The sequence below is a fragment of the Lepus europaeus genome, chromosome 2 (assembly GCF_033115175.1).
Source record: "Lepus europaeus isolate LE1 chromosome 2, mLepTim1.pri, whole genome shotgun sequence".
Lineage (NCBI taxonomy): Eukaryota > Metazoa > Chordata > Mammalia > Lagomorpha > Leporidae > Lepus > Lepus europaeus.
This window is the reverse complement of record NC_084828.1, coordinates 96781909-96803023: the sequence shown is the minus strand read 5'-3', so window position 1 is coordinate 96803023 and position 21115 is coordinate 96781909. Positions and strand designations below refer to the sequence as shown.

At 39.9% G+C, this 21115-nt stretch overlaps 1 protein-coding gene across 3 annotated transcripts in view; it reads left to right on the top strand.

Moving 5' to 3' along the window:
* The window catches only part of ATP11B (ATPase phospholipid transporting 11B (putative)), a 120105-nt gene that overhangs the window by 48699 nt on the left and 50291 nt on the right, over positions 1–21115 (top strand). For all 3 annotated transcript variants that reach the window (XM_062211353.1, XM_062211339.1, XM_062211346.1), the window contains exons 9-17: positions 497–561; positions 4153–4234; positions 8274–8424; positions 10252–10449; positions 16762–17004; positions 17531–17706; positions 18247–18315; positions 20842–20915; positions 20993–21096. In XM_062211353.1, the coding sequence (XP_062067337.1) occupies positions 497–561; positions 4153–4234; positions 8274–8424; positions 10252–10449; positions 16762–17004; positions 17531–17706; positions 18247–18315; positions 20842–20915; positions 20993–21096 (1162 nt within the window). The remainder of the gene's footprint in view (positions 1–496; positions 562–4152; positions 4235–8273; positions 8425–10251; positions 10450–16761; positions 17005–17530; positions 17707–18246; positions 18316–20841; positions 20916–20992; positions 21097–21115) is intronic.

Sequence of the window (21115 nt, the reverse complement as noted above, 5' to 3'; positions counted from 1 at the left end):
AGTTGAGCTGTGCAGTCTTGCCCTCAGAAAGCACTAACGTCCTGTCTACATCATGTTTTGTAATCCATGTAATTTTAATTGTGCCAAACTCATGCATTTATACACGTTATACCACAATGTATGTTTACATTGCATCTTAATTCTCTTACTTCCAAAACTGTTTATTAATTTTGCTCAAAAACTTTAAAACTTTTATCTTCTGCTAAGCATTCTTGAAGCACTGCTTAACCATATGGTTTTGTTATATTTGTTTAAAATTTTTTAAACTAGTGGCTTTGGGGGTTTATTTACATGCATAATCTTATTTCTAAGCCACTAACCTTAAAGTTACTGAAATGCTAAAGCAGGTGTTTGTTGTTACAGTACCTAACATCATGGTTGGCCTAGGCCGTGTTGTAGCTGTAACTTAAATACCTCCTATTGAAGATTACATTTTAGAATTGAATTGAATTGGTAATATATTCAATGCTTTTGTTTATTTTCTTTTTTTCCATAGACCTCTGGGGCCAGAGAGTCTCTTGCTTCGTGGAGCTAGATTAAAAAACACAAAAGAAATTTTTGGTTTGTACATAATTTTAATTATTGGTTTGTGTTGATCCTTTATATAAACTATTTTTAAAAGCACAGCCATTTGTGATCTTTTGTTTGGATAATTTATTATTTAATTAGCTGGTATTTAAGATAAAATTTTGTTTCAAAGATTGTATTAGTGTAGTTTTGTGTTGTATTATTTGTTGTTGGTCTTGTTTTTGAGTAATAGATTAGAACCTTGCTCTTATATTGTCTTTGTGGATAGTTGTGAAACTGAGTGCTAAGAAGATAATTCTGGCACTTCTAGTAATGGTGGATGAGGAACATTATAATGTATCCTTGGGTAATAAACCATTTCTGTAAATTTATTATAATTATTCTTGGACTGAGTTAAAAACTGCTGACTCTTTCATTCCTACATTCATTTCTATATTAATTCTTTCAACAAATTCTTACCTTTGGCTGTATACCAGTTACCATTGGAACATATATTGACTGGATCCAAAGGATTAAAAATAGTGCTCTTGCCTTGGAGAGCTAAATTAAATTAGTACATTCTGAATCAACCCTAAGAAAATTGTGAAGCCGATGATGATAACCTTCAGCTGTTAGCTCCAATTGCCCTTGGTATCTGGGTCCACTGTTACTCACAAATTTTGAGGTCCTTTTCTTCATTCTCTTTTTTCCTTCTATCTGTGCTATATTTTATGTCTTACAGTGTTAAGCTCTCTGATAAAGGAATCCATTCATCACTTTTAAAAACCCAGAAAATAATGAGTGTTGGCAAGTTCATGGAAAAATTAGAATCATCCTACATTTGCTGATGGGAATGGAAGATGTTGCAGCTGCTGTGAAAAACAGTTTGGCAGCTCTTCACTAAGCATAGAATTATCATGACTCAGCAGTCCCACCCTAGATATAGAACCCAAAAAAACTAACAATGGGTGTTTAAAAAAAACCCGTACAAGACTGTTCAGAACAGCACTGTTCACCATAGCCAAAGGTTGGAAACAGTTCACATGTTCGTCAGCTAATGAATGGGTAAATAGAATATAGTATATCCATGTAATGAAGTGGTATTTAGCCATAGGAAAGTACTAATGCGTGCCGTGATGAACCTTGAAAATATTATGTTGAATGAAAGAAAAGCCAGGTACAAAAAACTGCGTCTTGTATGACTCCATTTATTTGAAACATCCAGAATGGGCAAATTCGTGGAAACAGAAAGCCAAGAAATGGTTCCCAGGAGCTGGGGGTAGAGGAAGAGATTGCTTAGTGGCTACAGTTTTTTCTTCGGTGATAATGAAAACGTACTCCAGTTAGATAGTAAGAATGGTTACACAAAATTGTGATTGTGTTAAGTGCCACTGAATTATGTACTTAAAAATGGTTAAAATGATGAATTCTATGTTTTATGTATTTTACAATAATTTTTTAAAATCCATAACGTTTTTATAGCAGAAGCCATCAGATAACACTGTTTGAACATACTTTTCTAGCAGTAATACCTTTATCCCATTTAGTTTAAGCAGGGATCCAAATTTTGCACACTCAAAAAATTGCATGGCTTTAGCTGCATCTTTAACAAGAGCGTATCAGAAAGTTCACCAAGATTGTGTATCATCTTTTACTTCCATTTTCCATGAACATTTTAAAGCCCCTTTCTATTGCTTACCTCAGCACCAGCACCTATACCTATTGCATTATTCTGGCTATTTTCCCACATTTATATAATTTCCATGACCTTGTCATTTGAGATGAAGTCCTAACCTTTAAGGAATAATTCTTTTTTTTTTTTCATTTATTAAACTTTTATTTAATGAATATAAATTTCCAAAGTACAGCTTATGGATTACAATGGCTTCCCCCCTCCTATAACTTCCCTCCCACCCGCAACCCTCCCCTTTCCCGCTCCCTCTCCCCTTCCATTCACATCAAGATTCATTTTCAATTCTCTTTATATACAGAAGATCAGTTTAGTATATATTAGGTAAAGATTTCAACAGTTTGCCCCCATATAGCAACACAAAGTGAAAAAATACTGTTGGAGTACTAGTTATAGCATTAAATAACAGTGTACAACACATTAAAGACAGAGATTTTAAGGAATAATTCTAACAATAAAAATCCCATGACAGATATTTAAGAAGGTGAGATTGGCGCTACCCTGCTTTTTAAATCATATTAAGGATGTGGTGAATGTTTGATATCTATCAGGTTCTAGGCATTTTGCTGATTTTTCATTCAAACTTCCTAGCTACTCTATGAGGTATTTTTTTTCCCATTGAAAGACAGGAAAATTGAGACTCTTAGAGATAATTTATCCAAGAATCTAGAACTACTAAGTGACAGAAGTACCATTCAAAGCACGGACTACAAAGTTTTTTAAAGGGCTAGTCTTTTTTTTTTTTTTTTTTTTCTTAATTTGACAGAGTTAGACAGTGAGAGAGAGAGAGAGAGAGAAAGGTCTTCCTTCTGTTGGTTCACCCCGCAATGGCTGCTACAGCTGGCACACTGTGCCGATCTGAAGCCAGGAGCCAGGAGCTTCTTCCCGGTCTCCCATGCAGGTGCAGGAGCCCAAGCACCTGGGCCATCCTCCACTGCCTTCCCGGGCCACAGCAGAGAGCTGGATTGGAAGAGGAGCAACCGGGACTAGAACCCAGCACCCATATGGGATGCCGGTGCCGCAGGCAGAGGATTAACCAAGTGAGCCACGGCACCGGCCCCTAAAGGGCTAGTCTTTAGTTTTTAGTCCCATTATTACAGTCATTCTCACTCATCTCAGAGTCACAGAGGCACACATATTTTCTTTAAGATTTATTTATTTATTTTGAAAGAGAGAGGGAGAGACGGAGATGTTCTGTCCATTGGTTCACTACCCAGATGGCTGCAACAGTCAGGGCTGGGCCAGACCCAAGCCAGGAGTCAGGAGTCACCCAGGTTTAGTACTTGGGCTCAGAGGCCAAACATCATCCTCCACTGCTTTCCCAGGCCACCAGCAGGGAGCTGGATGGCAGTGGAGCAGCTGCAACTCAAATTGCCACCCATATGGGAATGCTGGCATCACAGGCAGTGGCTTTACCTGCTATACCGCAGCACCAACCTCAAGGCACACGTATTTAAAGAGCACTTTCCTTGTGCTTGGTTTACTCTGACAGACTTCTGGGTGATCCCTTCACTGCTTGTGGAATGATGTCTGGATTCTAGATCCAGGGCTTTCCACACTGCAGCCTCAATCCACTGTTAGAAGCTAATGACGTGCTTTTCCATTCCTGTCTTGTTAATACTGTTGGCTTTCTCTCTAATGTCCCTCCCTGACATCTTTATTTTTCTAGACCCTTTTCCTCCACCAATTCTAACTCATGTAGTATCTTTTCCATTTAGATATCTGTTGTAAGTCTGCAACAGAACCCCCATGCTCCCCTTTATCCATCAGATTGAGTGACTGGGATGACCCAGATTTAGACTTGAATAACCTTAAAAACTAAAGACTTAAAAGGAAGCTAAATGATTGCAACTTTCAAGTGATATGTTTTCCTGAAAGCTTTTGTGCTAGTGAGTCCATTTATTTCTTGTGAAGCGTACTACAAGATTAGTTTAAAAGACTGTTTTGTTTTGCAGGTGTCGCTGTATACACTGGAATGGAAACTAAAATGGCATTAAATTACAAAAGCAAATCACAGAAACGCTCTGCAGTAGAAAAGTAAGAAAACTGTCTCTTTTAATTTATTTACATGTAATTATAGTTATATATATATGTGTATCATTTAATGAATGTATAAAATATTAAATGTATAAAAATATATCTGTCAAATCAAGTAAACATAATATTCTTGGAGATGGGGACAACTCATCTTTTTAAAACATGTAGCATTTTGCCTGCTGTCTAGCATATACTAAGTTCTAAAGCATAGCTTTAAAAATAAATACTGTTAGGTAAGTGGTAGAATCACTTAGACTAACCTTTCTCTGGTAACAATTAAAAAAAAAAGGAAAAAAAATTTTTAAAGTAAACATCTATTTGAAAGAACTGGAGATTGGCCCAAAGCAGGCAGAAACTGGCAAGGAGTGTATTCCTGAAAGATTAAAGCAGGAGGGGAAAGGTTTAAGAATATAGTGTTTTGCTTGAGAGTATACACCAATTTGTGTGCTGCTTAGGACACTAAAAAGTGTGAGCTTTCCCGGAGTGAGGTGTCAGAGGACAAGATAGAAAAAGGTAAACATGTCTGTTAGGAAGCCACAGGAAAGAATGAATTCCAAAACTGGTGTGTAAATTCTGCCCAAATCCTTGGCTGACTGCTAAAGCTAAGCATATACAAGGGAGATCCTAGTGGACTTGACCCAAACAAAGCAGAAAACAGCGGCAGGAAGCTGAAGGAACTTAGCAGAGTTGTGTTGCTGCCCATTACAGTGCAGATAAAGTTAGGTGTTTGAGCCCCACAAAGCTTGAGCTTCCTGGCATAAAAGAACACAGATTCTATGCAACCTATTATTTATAAAGTCCATTGGTGTAGCTGTTGAAATACTGCTTGAGGCTTTCACATCTCATATTATAGTGGCTGGGACTTGAGTCTGCACCCTGCTTGCAATTCCAGCTTCCTTCTCTTGCACACCCTGAGAGGCAGTAGGTGATGGCTCAAGTAGTTTTGGGTCACACCACCCATATGGTAAACCAGATTGAGTTCCAGCTTCAGCCCAGCCCAGCTCCAGATGTTAGCAGACATGTGGAGAGTAAATCAACAGGTGGAAAATCTCTCTTCTCTCTCTCCTGTTTGTGTGTGTGTGTGTGTGTGTATTTCTGAGTCTTTCATATAAATAAAAATATATAACAAAGTTTTTAAAACATGCAAAATCTAATATGCAATTAAACATAAGCAAGAGATGGGCATTTGGCCTCAGAGATGCCCACGTCCTTTATCAGGGTGGCTGATGAGTTCAGTTCCCTACTTCACTCCCAGTTCTAGCTTGCTACCAGTGCAGATCCTAGAAGGTAGCAGGTGATGGCCCAAGTGAGTGGGTCCCTGCCACCCACATGGGAACATGGGGACATGGTCTTTCCAGTCCTGCTCATTGTGGATATTTGGGGAGTAAACCAACAGATAGGAATGTCCCCTCTATCTCTCCTTCTCCCCCTTCCCCTGTATGGTCTCTCTCTCCATGCCTCCACAAGGAAGGGAAGGAAGGAAAGAAGGGAGGGAGGGGAAGAGGGAAGAAGGAAGGAAGGGAGGAGGGAGAGAGGAAGGTGAAGCCACCACCTGCAGCACCAGCATCTTGTATGGGCACAGGTTCAAGTCTCGGCTGGCCCATTTCCGATCCAGCTCCCTGCTGATGTGCCTGGGAAGAGCAATGGAGGACAGCGCAAGTGCTTGGGACCTTCTCCCCCCACCCCCCCACCGAACCCCACCATGGGAAACCCAGAAGTAGCTCTTAGCTCTTGACTTTGGCCTGACCCAACCCTGGCCCGGCCATTGAGCCTTTTGGAGAGTGAACCAGCGGATGGAAGACCTCTTTCTTTCTCTCCCTTTGTGTTTCTATAACTGCTTTCAAATAAATAAAATAGAGAAAAAAAAGCAGACATGTGAAAAATGTAATTCATACTTAAAGATAAAAAGCACTCAGTAGAAACTATCTCCAAAATCATCTAAATCTTGAAATTAGGAGATGAGAACTTTAAAGCAGATATATAAATATAGTATAAGGCCTGAAATAATATTTAAATGAACATATGGGAAAACTTGCAACAGAAGTGGAAACAATTTTTGAATACCTAGAAGTTGGTGATAATAGAGCATACTGACTGCAGTCAAAGCAGTGCTGCAGAATAAATGTATAGCATTCAATACTTAGATTAGAACAGAAAAAGCAATCACTGACAAAAACCAAAATTTCAAACACAATACCAATTACAGTTGCCCCAGCAAAAAGGAAAAACCTAAGTATACAGCTAACAAAATACAAATCTCTATGTTGTAAATTATAACACACTGAAAGAAATCAGAGATCTAAATAAATGGAACAATATACCGTGTTTACGGATTGAAAGACTCAATATAGTAAAGATACCAATTCTCTGGAAAGTAATTAATAGGTTTTATGCAGTTCCTAGCAAATTCCAGCTATATTTTTTTGTAGTGATAAATTAACTTATTCTGAATTTTTATATAGAAAGACAAAGGAATTAACGTAGCCAAGAGTCGTTCTTGTTTTATTTGAGAGGCAGCATTACAGAAAGTGGGAGAGACAGAGAGATCTTCCATCTTCTGGTTCACCTCCAAATGGCCACAATGGCTAGGGCTGAGCCAGGCCAAACCAGGAGCCTGGAACTCCATCTAGGTCTCCCACATCGGGGTAGGGGCTCAAAGACTAGTACCATCTTCCTCTGCTTTCTCAGTTGCATTAGCAAGGAGCTGTAGTAGAAGTGGAGCTTCTACTGATACCAGTATGGAATGCCAACATTGCAGATGGCAGCTTAACTTGCTGTACCACAATGCCAGCTCCAACTAAAAGTTTTGAAAATGAAAATGAAGTGAGAGGAATTGCCATCTGATGCTTTGTGTTTGGGGTTTTTGTTTTTTGTTTTGTTTTGTTTTGTTTTTTTAAAGACTTATTTGAAAGAGAGAGAGAGATTCTATCAGCTGGTTCACTCCCCAAATTGCTCTAATAGTCTGGGCTTGGTCAGGCTAAAACCAGGAGCCAGGCACTCCATCCAGGTCTTTCACATGGGTACAGGGACTCAAGTACTAGAGCCATGATCAGCGGTTTTCCAGGCACATTAGCAGGGCGCTGGTTTGGAAATAGAGCAGCTAGGACATGAAACAGCACCCTGATATTGGATACCAGTATCCCAAGTGGTAGTTCAACCTCCTACACCATAATGCTTGCCCCTTGTCTAATGTTAAGGCTTACGGTATAGCTATGGAAATCAAGACAGAGAAGTACTGGTGGAGAAATAGCTACAGAGATCAGTATAATAAAATAGAGAACCAAAAATAGACTACTACAAATATACTCTGTTGATTTTTGGCGATGCACAAAAGCAGTACAATGAGAAAAGATGATCTTTTCAACAAATGGTACCAGAACAATTGGTATCCATACTTACTACCTCCTGCTAATGCGCCTGGGAGGCAGCAGATGATGGCCCAAGTACTTGGGTTCCTGCTGCCCACACTGGGGACCCATAAGAGTTCCTAGCTTTAGGCTTCAGCCTGGTCCAGCCTTAGTTGTTGTGGGCTTTAGGGCAGTGAATTCGTGGTTAGATGATCTCTGTCTTCTCTGTTTCTCCCTCTCTCTGTTATTCTACCTTTTAAGTAAATAAAAATAAATCTTTTTAAAAAAAAGTCTAAAGAGAAAACCCTTAAAACTGTTTTTAAAAAGGCAAGCTACCAACAAGGGGAAATATTTGCAGTCCACAAATCTCCCAAAGACCTTATATTTAGAAATAATAGAATTAAGAATTCTCAAACTCAACAGTAACACAGTAATCCAAATAGAAATAAGCAAAAGCCATGAATACACTTGTATATTGGTTCTTTTTTTTTTTTTTTTTTCTGCTGATAAATAAATTCTGCTAGATGGTCATATGTTAAAAAATGGTGACTATATTCTTTGAAACTACTACAGTAATATGTATTTTAATATCTTCTTTGTTAATTTCTTATATATTTTAATATCTATTTCTAAGCACATGATTATAGTAACACATAATTGATATGTTTTATATTCTCTTTTTCTTACTTCAGGTCAATGAATACATTTTTGATCATTTATCTTATAATCCTTATTTCTGAAGCCATCATCAGTACTATCTTGAAATATACATGGCAAGCTGAAGAAAAATGGGATGAGCCTTGGTATAACCAAAAAACAGAACATCAAAGAAATAGTAGTAAGGTATTTTGTGGTGGTCTTAACTCAGCTGTAAATGAAACTTTATTCTTTAGCACAATTAATGCTTTTTGGTAGTCTCTTCTGATAGGAGGGACCACTGTAGTTTCCTAAGAGTATTAGTACTAAAGGGTGACAAAATGGCATTGCAAATGAAGAGTGACCCCCACGTTTGTAGTGGTGTGCTCTTTTGAAGTTTAAGGAGTTAGCAGCTGGGTTCCTTATGACATGACTTGAATAACTTTTTTTTTTTTTTTTAGATTTATTTATTTATTTATTTGAGAAGCAGAGTTATAGACAGAGAGGGAGAAACAGAGAGAGAGGTCTTCCATCTGCTGGTTCACTCCACAAATGGCCACAGCAGCCGGTGCTGGGCTGATCCAAATCCAGGAGCCAAGAGCTTCTTCCAGGTCTCTTATGTGGGTGCATGGACCCAAGCGGTTGGGGTGTCTTCCACTGCTCTCCCAGGCCATAAGCAGGGAGCTAGATTGGAAGAAGAGCAGCCGGAACATGACCCGGGGCCCATATGGGATGCCAGTGCTGCAGGTGGAGGCTTAGCCCACCACGCCACAGCGCCAGCGCCATGACTTGCATAATTAAAAGACATCACAAAACCTAGGTCTTTCTATAATTCCATTCCACTTCAGTACTACAGATTCAGTTTTCTATTCTATTTATGATACTGTAAGTGAATTAGAGTATGTTATTTTCCATTCTGTGTGAATAATTTAAGAAGTCATTATTATCAATCCTGATGGTATGAAATAATACAGAAATTATGTCATACAAAATTTTTTTTTTTTTTTTGACAGGCAGAGTGGACAGTGAGAGAGAGACAGAGAGAAAGGTCTTCCTTGGCCGTTGGTTCACCCTCCAATGGCCGCCGCGGTAGCACGCTGCAGCCGGTGCACCGCGCTGATCCAATGGCAGGAGCCAGGTGCTTCTCCTGGTCTCCCATGGGGTGCAGGGCCCAAGCACTTGGGCCATCCTCCACTGCACTCCCTGGCCACAACAGAGAGCTGGCCTGGAAGAGGGGCAACTGGGACAGGATCGGTGCCCCGACCGGGACTAGAACCCAGTGTGCCGGTGCCACAAGGCGGAGGATTAGCCTAGTGAGCTCTGGCACCGGCCATCATACAAAATTTTAAACAGACTACCAAGAAAATTTATTTTATAACTATGGTAAATAATTGTTCTCCAAATTTCACTTTCAATTAAAATATGTATATTGGAAGACAGATTTGAATCTCAGGAGACCACAAAACAGATGATCACAGGCTCCTATTTTCAGTATCTTTCACAATTACCTACTCTGTCTTTCACAGAATACATGTTAGAGTGTGCTGCTGCTACACTGTTGAAGTAGGCCATTCTTGCATAATCCGTTCTAAGAGCTGTAATTTCTAGCACTCTAGCCTAGCAATTATTGTATACTTTTTCTAAAGTTATACTGAGTTTTAGTTACCTGTGACTTTGAAGAGCAGGAGTACAATAGGTAAGTACACTACAGAGTTTATAATTAGAATGTGGTCAAAAGTAGTTTTAGTCATACCAGGTGACTTTAACATCTGAAAAATAGCAAATTAAATTATTTGAGTTTAACCATTTATTCCTTTACTTTGATCAAGATTCTAATGAATAGTAAGATATCCGAAGAAAATGTGGTTTCAAAAAGCCAATTCAATCAATGAATTTCAATTCGTAATATTGTTCTAACTCAGAATATAGTTGATGGTCTATTTAAACATGAAATTTTCTAATGATTTTCTTCAATGATGCTGAAGAAATTCCCAGGCGTTTTCTCTTATCAGACAACCATTTCTTTTTTCCTAGATTCTGAGATTTATTTCAGACTTCCTTGCCTTTTTGGTACTCTACAATTTCATCATTCCAATTTCATTATATGTGACAGTCGAAATGCAGAAATTTCTTGGATCATTTTTTATTGGCTGGGATCTTGATCTTTATCATGAAGAATCAGATCAGAAAGCTCAAGTCAATACTTCTGATCTGAATGAAGAGCTTGGACAGGTGAAAATAATCCTAATTTTTTTTCTAATTTTTATTTTTATCAAAGCAATATGTGTATGAGGACTAATGTAACAGAAAATATTACAAATAGAGAAAAAGCAACTCTGCTGTACCCCTAATTCTTATTTCCCATTTTAAAATCTTAAGTTGTTTCTTCCATTAGTCACCACTATATTTCTATCTGGTATTCTTTTTGGACTTTTCAATTTGTACACAAACCCAAATACATACTCTCTTTTTGCCTCTTTATAGCAAAATTTGAGATTTATAAATATTTATTTATTGGCATTGTTAAAGTTATTCATGTATGACCTATAATTACATTTTTGTTCTTAACATATTTTGTTTTCCCTAGAGTTAAGCAGTCTGTTTTTCATTTGCTTAATTTCCATGTGCCACAGATAAGCCTCTGACAGATATCTTCAGCATCTCTACATGTTCAAACGCATCAGGAAATGTAGGCTTTCCTCCGTCTCCCCTGCTCTGCTTCCCCTCCCTCCCTCCTCCTCTCTTTCCCTTTCAGCAGTTCTTTTGTAGACTTTAAGCTTTCTGCTCCATTTGCACTTTTCTCTGGGCTGGCTTCTCAGCTGTCACTCAGGACTTCCCTCTACCACCACCCTGGAAATTCCTCCGCCCGTCTCCTGTTTGCTGTGTGCTATAACTTCCTGCCTGGGGCTTATTCTCTTGTTTTCGTGCAGCACATCTAAGAGTCGATCTGATACGGGATGTGTGAGACTTGGCATGCCTGAAAATAACCTTATTCTCTTTTCATGTTTGATTTGTAAGTGACCTGGGCATTGCGTTCCAGATAGAAAATCATTTCTTCTCAAATTTTTGAAGATATTTCTCCATTGTCTTCTAGCTTTCAGTGTTGCTTTTCAGAAATACAGTGCCATTCTGATTACCAGTTGTTTTTAATTAAAAGAAAATGTTAAGCGTGTATTTGAGAGGCAGAGAGAGAAAGAAAAGGAGAGCGCCGTGTTATCCACTGGTTCACTCCCCAAATGCCTGCCACAGCTAGGGTTAAGCCAGGCCACAGCCAGGAGCCCAGAATTCCATGCAGTCTCCCATGTGAGTAGCAGGGACCCAGGTCCTCAAGCTACCTTCTGATGCCTCGCAGGACACATTCACAGGGTCAGCACCTGCACCAGCTCTGCAATGTGGGAAGTGATCGTCCCAAGCAGTGGCTTCACCTGCTGCACCACAGAGCCCGTCCTAGGAGTTCGGGATCTAAACTCTCGGTTCCTCCTATTGTCAGCCCCATTCTGTACTTCCACATTCAGGGGTGCCTGGTGTATCTACTTCTTGAGAGTTTCAGAGGCTACATTTCTACATTGTTTAGCTCTCAGATTCTAATCTCTGCTAGATCAGTTACTTTTTTTTTTTTTTTTTTTTTTTTTAAGATTTATTTATTGGGGCCGGTGCTGTGGCACAGCAGGTTAAAGCCCTGACCTGAAGCGCCGGCATCCCATATGGTTGCTGGTTCTAGTCCCGGCTGCTCCTCTTTCGATCCAGCTCTTTGCTGTAGCCTGGGAGAGCAGTAGAGAATGGCTAAAGTCCTTGGGCCCCTGCACCCATATGGGAACCCCAGAGGAAGCTCCCAGCTCCTGGCTTCGGATCAGTGCAGCTCCGGCCGTTGCAGACATTTGGGGAGTGAACCAGCAGATGGAAGACCTCTCTGTCTCTACCTCTCTCTGTAACCCTGCCTTTCAAATATTTGAAGGCAGAGTTACAGAGAGTCAGAGGCAGAGGCAGAGAGAGAGAAAGAGAGAGAGAGAGGTCTTCCTTCCGTTGGTTTACTTTGCAGATGGCTCCAACAACTGGAACTGCGTTGACCTGAAGCCAGGAGCAAGAGGCCTCTTCTGGGTCTCCGACACGGGTGCAGGAGCCCAAGGATTTGGGCCATCTTCTACTGCTTTCCCAGGCCACAGCAGATAGCTAGATTGGAAGTGGAGCAGCCTGGACCCGAACCAGTGCCCTTATGGGATGCCAGCGCTGCAGGTGGCTGCCTTACCTGCTATGCCACAGCACCAGCCTCAATCAGTTGCTGTTCATCCATCCACCTTCTTCTCATCTTCAAAATTCTTCTCAAATCTTCCCTCTCATGTTGGATCTTTTACCTTTCTTTTTGTTCCTTTTTATTTCTGTAGTCTCATTCTGGTGAAGCTTCAAGAGGAAACAGATAAAATTGCATGTGCTCGACCTGCCAATTTTAACCAGAAGCTACTCCATTTATTTTTAGTAGCATTTAGGAGATTTTAAATACTTTATGCTAAATATTAATTCATCACAGTTCTTCAAGACCTAAAAATATAACCCATTTTTATTGCTTCTCTGAACAAATGTTTTTTTCCAGTCTTTTCTATCCCATTTCTCTCCCATCTTTCCTTCATGGTTGAATTGTCTTTTCTTACTCTGTGTGCATACCCGTGTCTACCTTGAAAGATACTTTGAGTGATTACATTTTAAGACCAATTATCTCAGCCTCTGTTTTTACTTCTGTGATTGCAAGTATTTCATATATGTTTAAGACCTCTTACTCTGTTTTTATACTAATGAACTCTTCTTTATTTTACACTCTTCTGTGTTCTTTCGATTTTTTGTTATCTAAGAAACTACTCTTATGAAGGTACAAAATGAGGCCAGTGCTGTGGCATAGTAGGTTAAGTCTACATGCAGCACTGTCATCCTATATGGGCTCTGGTTCATGTCCCGGCTGCTCCTCTTCTGGTCCAGTTCCCTGCTAAGACCTGGGAAAGCAGCAAAGGATGGCCCAAGAGTTTGGGCCCCTGTACCCATGTGGGAGACCTGGAAGAAGCTCCTAACTCCTGGCTTTGATCTGCCCAGCTCTGGCCCACTGCAGCCGTTTGGAGAGTGAACCAGCAGATGCGAGACCTCTCTCTTTCTCTCCCTCTCTCAAGTAAATTAATAAATATTTAAAAAAAAAAAAAAAGTGTGGGGGGTTATAAAATGACCTCTTTATCACTGAAATTAAAAGGTTAAACTTAAAATCAAAGTTAATATATTTTATTCATCCCTACTCTCAAATCTCTTCTTTTTTTTGTTGTTAAATTTGTTTATTTGTTATTTGAAAGGAAATTAGAAAATGAGAGAGAGAGAGGTCTTCCATCTACTGGTTCACTCCCCAGATGGCTGCAACCTCTAGGGCTGGTCCAGGCCAAGGCAGAAACCTGCACACCATGTTGAGTCTCCCACATGGATGTCAGAGGCCCAACTCCTTGGGCCATCCTCAGCTGCCTTCCCAGGAGCATCAGCAGGGAGCTGGATCAGAAGCGGGGCAGCCAAGACTCAAACTGGCACTGTAATGACAGATGTGGTTTCACAGGTGATGCTTAATCCTCTGCACCACAATGCTGGCCCCTAATCTTTTTCTGAAAGATCACTCCATGACTAAGAGGTGTGTCTCTATTCTTATTGTCCCTGGAATGTTACCTTCTGTTTCACTGCTGATGTATTTTATGTCATAATAGTTTCTTTATCCCCCATTTCTCATCTTCCTGATCTAAAATATTTTTAATTGACTTGTATAGGTAAGTGGTGTATTTTTCTATCCACCTTTAAATTCCAGTTGCACATTTGTTACTTATATTGGGCAATCTATAGTATCAAATAGCAAAGTTAAAATGTTTTATCTGTTATTTCTAGGGTCACCATTTACTAGCTGTGACTTTTTTTTTTTTTTTTTTTTTTTTTTTGACAGGCAGAGTTAGACAGTGAGAGAAAGAGACAGAGAGAAAGGTCTTTCTTCAGTTGGTTCACCCCCCCAAATGGCTGCTACGGCCGGCGCGCTGCGCCGATCCGAAGCCAGAAGACGGGCACTTCCTCTTGGTCTCCCATGTGGGTGCAGGGCCTAAGCACCTGGGCCGTCCTCCACTGCCCTCCTGGGCCAAAGCAGAGAGCTGGCCTGGAAGAGGAGCAACCAGCACCCCAACTGGGACTAGAACCCCAGGTGCTGGCGCAACAGGTGGAGGATTAGCCAAGTGAGCCGCTGCGCCGGCCAGGCTGTGACTTCTTATAACTTAATTTATTCTTCTTTAGCTTCCTCTGTTCTAAAATAAATCATATCTACTTCATGGAGTTGTTGAGAAGATTAAATGAGTTCAAACACTTAGCAATGGGAAGAATATAGTGAGAGCTTTTGCTATTAATTTATATAGCAGAATTTCTACATCTCAGATGTATTTTTACTAGAAAATATAAAACTTGAAATACAGCTTCTTAATTAGTTTTATTTCTAGATCAAAACATTATTTTCCCAGCTTTACCTCTTTTTAAATAAAAACTTTTTTAAAAGATTATTTGAAGATCAGAGTTACTGAGAGAGAGAGAGAGAGAGATTCCATCTGGTGATTCTCTCCCCAGATGGCCAGTGCTGGGCCAGGAAGCTCACTTAGGTCTCTCACGTGGGTGGCCAGCACTTGGGCCATCTTCCTCTTCTTTTCCCGGCAATTAAGTGGAGCCACAGGGACACCAACTGGGACACGTATGGAATGCTGATGTCGTAGGTGGCGCCTTTACCCACTATGCCACAGTGCTGGCCTCTGGCTTTACCTCTTGCCTTTCTTTTTGCATATTGATCTTTTCTCCTGAAATCTTGCTAAATTTATTTTATTAGTATTAATAATTTTGAGTGGATTCCGTGGGAATTTTTCAATCTGTAAAATCGTGCAAATGGAGATAGTTTAACATTTCTTTTCAAATTAGGATGACTCATTTTTTTTTCCTTGTCTAATTGCCCTGACTGGAACCCTCGATATAGTATTGAATAAAAATAGTGAGCAATAGACATCTATTCCTGATCTTCAGAGGGTAATTTTCAGACTCTCCCCATTATCCCTTCTCAGCCTTTTTGCTAAGATCAAGTACAGACTCTCCTCATTAAATATTATGTTAGCTGTAGGTGTTGGGTGTTTTATAGGAATCTTCTGTCAGATTGAGGAAGTTCCCTTCTATACCTAATTTGTTGAGTATTTTTATCATAAAGTGTGCTGGATTTTGTCAGATGCTTTTTCTGCAACTTTTTTTTTTTTTTAAGATTTATTTATTTATTTGAAAGTCAGAGTTACACAGAGAGAGAGGCAGAGAGAGAGAGGTCTTCCATTTGCTGGTTTACTTCCCAGATTGCTGCAACAGCCAGAGCTGCTAGGATCCAAAGCCAGGAGCCATCAGTCTCCTCCGGGTCTCCCATGTGGGTGCAGGGGCCCAAGGACTTGAGCCACTGTCCACTGCTTTCCCAGGCCACAGCAGAGAGCTAGATCGGAAGTGGAGTAGCCGGGTCTCAAACCAGAGCCCATAGGGGATGCCAGCGCCTCAGGCAGGGTGTTAAACCGCTGCGCCACAGCGGCGGCCCCTTTCTGCAACTTTTGAGATGGTTGTTTTGTTAATAGGGTAATGAAAGTGCTATTGTGTTAATATGGAGGATTACAATGATTTTTATGTTGAATCAGTCTTGCATTCCTAGAATAAATCTCACATATCCATGGTAGATAATCCTTTTTATATGTTCCTGGATTTGACTTGCATCTACATTTGTAAGGAGTTTATTGTTTATTGTTTTTTCCTTGTGATTGTCTATACCCTTTTTAAATAACTCTTTCTGAAGTCATCATCATTACAGTAGTCAGATCCTCACTGTAATCCTGGTTGTAGCAAGACTTGATTGTTGCATCCTTTTCTTCATGGACTCATCTTCTTTTAGGATTTTCTAGAATTAATTTCCAAATGGTTAAAATAATTTGTCCTATCTGCTTTTAGAATGTGTTCTTTCCTTTTAAACCTTTATTTTTTCACTGAATTTGTTTGCTGTCCTTAGTTTCAAGTTCTTGTCTGTCTTAGGCAACTTCTCACCTCTAAATTCTATGTTGCTATCATTAACATGCATTATTTCTAGTTCTGTCCTGGCCCAGGAACCTTTTTACATTCCAGGTTATTAAGCATCTCTTTCACCCTTACTTCAAAGATAATGCCTGAGTCCTGCTACTTAAAAAGCACCTTAGCATGAAGTAGAAATAAAGTTCTGACATGACATTCTCAGTCAGCTCTAGAGGTGAACATATATCTAAATATACTAAAAACTTCAGAGTGTAAGTAAAATATTTGTGTTGCCTGTTTTGTTTCTTTAGCATCTTTATTATTTAGTTGTGCTTGCATTATAAGAATTATAAGAATTAGGAGGTGTTACTAGGTGAACTTGACTTCAGGAGACAAAGGACAAGGCTTTGGTTGTTTAATTTAAGGCTATGAACACAGAAGTTCTAATTTTTTGTTTTGTTTTGTTTTTGGTCTCTCTAGGTGGAATATGTGTTTACAGATAAAACGGGTACGCTGACAGAAAATGAGATGCAGTTTCGAGAATGTTCAATTCATGGCATGAAATACCAAGAAATCAATGGTAGACTTGTACCCGAAGGACCGACACCAGATTCTTCAGAAGGAAATTTGTCTTATCTGAGTAGTTTATCCCATGTTAACAGTTTATCCCATCTTACAAGCAGTTGCTCTTTCAGAACCAGTCCTGAAAATGATACTGAACTAGTAAGCAGTTTTTTAATTAATAAATAAGAGCTTCATGTGAAATAAGTTTTTGTTCAATAGTTAATGATTGGTAAGAAAAAATATTTGTGTTAGCAGGGCAAGGAATTATTTATTTGAAATGTGTATCTTTTGAGTCAGTGCTATAAAATAATCCTAGATATGTGGTTAGAGCATAGTTTAGCTTTTTTCTTAATATGTATCTGCCTTAGCTGTCTGGGTATTTAAATAGAACTAAGCTAAGAAAAGCAGTACTGCCTTCAGGTGAAAAAGACTTACTGAGAAATGGAGCTTACAGTTATTTAACATGCTTTTTGAGACCTCACTTTTTTGGCAACAGTGTTCCCTTTTATTTACAGTTTTGTTTATGCCTCCTAAAAAGATACATGTGTATTGAAAAGTCCTAAATCAAAGTGACTTTGAAGTCAAGCAACCAGCTGTTTATTTGGGCAATCAGGTTCGTAGTGTTCTTGTTCTAGCTCTTAGAATTCTGTCTCATTTGTCTATTATGTCTGTTATGTTTCTATAGATTAAAGAACATGATCTCTTCTTTAAAGCAGTCAGTCTCTGTCACACTGTACAGATTAGCAGTGTTCAAACGGATGGCATCGGTGATGGTCCCTGGCAGTCCAGCCTGGCACCATCGCAGTTGGAGTACTATGCATCTTCGCCAGACGAAAAGGCCCTGGTGGAAGCTGCCGCACGGTAATTAGTCTTCTCCCCAAATATTAAGAAAAATACCTTTCAATTAAACATTAGAATGTTGGAGAATTCTCACATAAACTTTTCAAACATAAATACATACTTGTAAGCTGTCAAATTCATAATAAATTTAGAAAGCACTTGGGCCATCTTCTTCTGCTTTCCCAGGACATAGCAGAGAGCTGGATCAGAAGTGGAGCTGCCAGGACACGAACTGGCTCCCATGTAGGATGCCGGCACTGCTAGTGGAGGCTTAGCCTACTACACACAGTGCTGGTTCTAAATGATTTTTTAAAGAGCTCTTAAAAATCTGGTACTGTCCATTCTATATAATAAAACCTGAGAAATACTGGCATGTGAATCGTTATGGGTCCATTGTGATCCTTTGAGTTCTTCAAGGGAATGATATAGTTTGCATAAGAAGGGGTTTTTGGAATACATTTTGAACTTTCTAAGTATTTCTGTTCTAGCTATGTTATAATTGTGTATTGCTAAGTATGGATATAAACCCTTAAATTTTACATTTCTTCTTTCAATCACCAGAATTGGCATTGTTTTTGTGGGCAATACTGGAGAAACTATGGAAGTTAAAATACTTGGAAAACTGGAAAGGTAAATTTTTTTCATATAGTGTATTATTCTCTATATTAAATATATAGTACGAATAGAGATGAGGAAATTATGGCCCATTGGCCAAATCTGACCTACGATCAGCTTTTGTACAGCTCAAAAATGATGTTCCGTGTTTAAAGGATGTTTTTTTAAAAAAAAAACAAGAAAACAGGATATTTGACAGAGAACATAGGTTGCCTGCACAGCCTGAGATATTTACTATCTGGCCTTTTACAGAAAAAGTTTATTGACCTCTGGCACTAGAATGATGTCAGTATTGCTATGAATCTCATCACATTTATAACAATATTCTGCTCTGACTCTTTCATCTGTATTTCAGCTTACTGATTTCAGAATTTACCCAGATGTTTATTTTTAGACATTCTTAGAGTTGAGTTTCATGGATTTATGTTAAAGAAAAATTTCCTCATATTTCCTAATTTAATCTTTGCACTCTGATAAATTAGTCCATGCTTACTTTACTTATACCTTTCATTGTTTTATCAATTCTGATATCTCAACTCCAGTTGTGTTTTTCTTTCTTCTTTCTTTCTTTCTTTTTTTTTTTTTTGACAGAGTGGACAGTGAGAGACAGACAAAGAGAAAGGTCTTCCTTTGCTGTTGGTTCACCCTCCAATGGCTGCCGCAGCCGGCGCGCTGTGGCCAGCGCACCATGCTGATCCGATGGCAGGAGCCAGGTGCTTCTCCTGGTCTCTCTCATGGGGTGCAGGGCCCGAGCACTTGGGCCATCCTCCACTGCACTCCTGGCCACAGCAGAGAGCTGGCCTGGAAGAGGGGCAACTGGGACAGAATCCGGCGCCCCGACCGGGACTAGAACCCGGTGTGCCGGTGCCGCAAGGCGGAGGATTAGCCTGTTGAGCCATGGCGCCGGCCCTTTCTTTTTTAAGATTTATTTATTTGAAAGAGTTACAGTACAGAGAGAGGTAGAGACAGAGAGAGAAAAGTCTTCCATCCTTTGGTTCACTCCCCAAATGTCTTCAATAGCCAGAGCTGAGCCAATCTGAAGCCAGGAGCCAGGAGCTTCTTCCAGGTCTCCCACGTGGGTGCAGCAGCCCAAGGATTTGTGCCATCCTGTGCTGCTTTCCCAGGTGTGTTATCAGAGAGCTGGATCAGAAGTAGAGCAGCCAGGACTCAAACTGATACCCATGTGGGATGCCGGCACTGCAGGTTGGGGCTTTAACTCGCTGTGCCACAGCGCCAGCCCCATCCAGCTATGCTTTTCCACAATGTCTTTTCATACTAATTAGGCCTATTCTTCAGCTTTTATTACGTGGCAGCCTGTCTAGCTCATTCCATCAACATATAAGCCATTATTCAGTAATTTTCTTTGAGATGTGTAAAGCATTCTATATGTACATCATTATTTATATATGATTCATCTGCAATATTTTCCAAGCTACATGCACCTATCCACACAAATTCTTTTATGACTCACTAGAGAGATATTTGTTCCCCACTGTACATACATAACCAGGTGTCTTTTTTTTATAAAGATTTATTTATTTATTGAGAGGCAGGGTCACAGACAGAGAGGGAGATACAGAGAATGAAGTCTTCCACCTGCTGGTTCACTGCTCATATGGCCGCAATGGCCAGAGCTGGGCCAATCCAAAGAGAGAGCCAGAGACTTCTTCCTGGTCTCCTACGTGGGTACAAGGGCCCAAGGACTTGGGCCAACTTCCACTGCTTTCCAAGGCACATTAACAGGGAGCTGGGTCACAAATGGAGCAGCCAGGACTCGAACCGGCATCCATATGGGATGGTGGCAGTGCAGGCAGAGGCTTAGTCTACTATGCCACAACACTGGCCCCAAGATTTATTTATTTGAAATTCAGAGTTAGAGAAGAGAAGACACAGAGAGTGAGAGAGGGATTTTCCATCTGTTGGTTCACTCCACAAATAACTTCAATGGCTGAGGCTGGGTCAGGCCACAACCAGGAGCCAGGAGCTTCATCTGGGTCTCCCACATGGGTGCAGGGGCCCAAGTTCTTGGGCCATCCTCTGCTGCCTTCCCAGGTGTATTAGCAGGGAGCTGGATTGGAAGTGGAACAGCCAGGCATCAAACCAGTGCCCATATGGGCGGCAGCTTTATCTGCTATATAACATGGCCCTCCAGTCAGCTTTTTTAAAAGTGAGAAAAACAGGGACCTGTGCAGGTCTGGATTCCAGTCCCAGATCCACCACTCTCAAGCTTACTTGATGTTAGGCAAATTTTAACCTTTCTGAGTTTAATAATCTGCCTCTGTAAAGAAGAGGTAAGACCTACTTCTCATAGGTATCAAATGACAGAAGGTACATAATGTGTATGGCCTGTGGGAAGTACTCATTGATGTTAATTCCTTCTATTTCTATCCAGTATTATTAATAAATTAACATGAAATATGCTTGAGATAAATTTCTTGTTCTAGATTAGCCACTTTTATCTTTAATATGGGCCCTTTCCAAATTTGCACTTAGAATAATTGAAAAAAGTAAATTTTTTATGTTTATTATTTTTTCCATTAGGTACAAACTGCTTCATGTTCTAGAATTTGATTCAGATCGTAGGAGAATGAGTGTAATTGTTCAAGCACCATCAGGTAACCAATATGAACTTTCACAGAGTTTCATTTATCTAGTAATAAAAGCTTGATGACTCGTTTTCTTTTCTTTTTAGGTGAGAGATTTCTGTTTGCTAAAGGAGCCGAGTCATCTATTCTCCCCAAGTGTATAGGTGGAGAAATAGAAAAAACAAGAATTCATGTAGATGAATTTGCTTTGGTGAGTATAAATTCTGTAT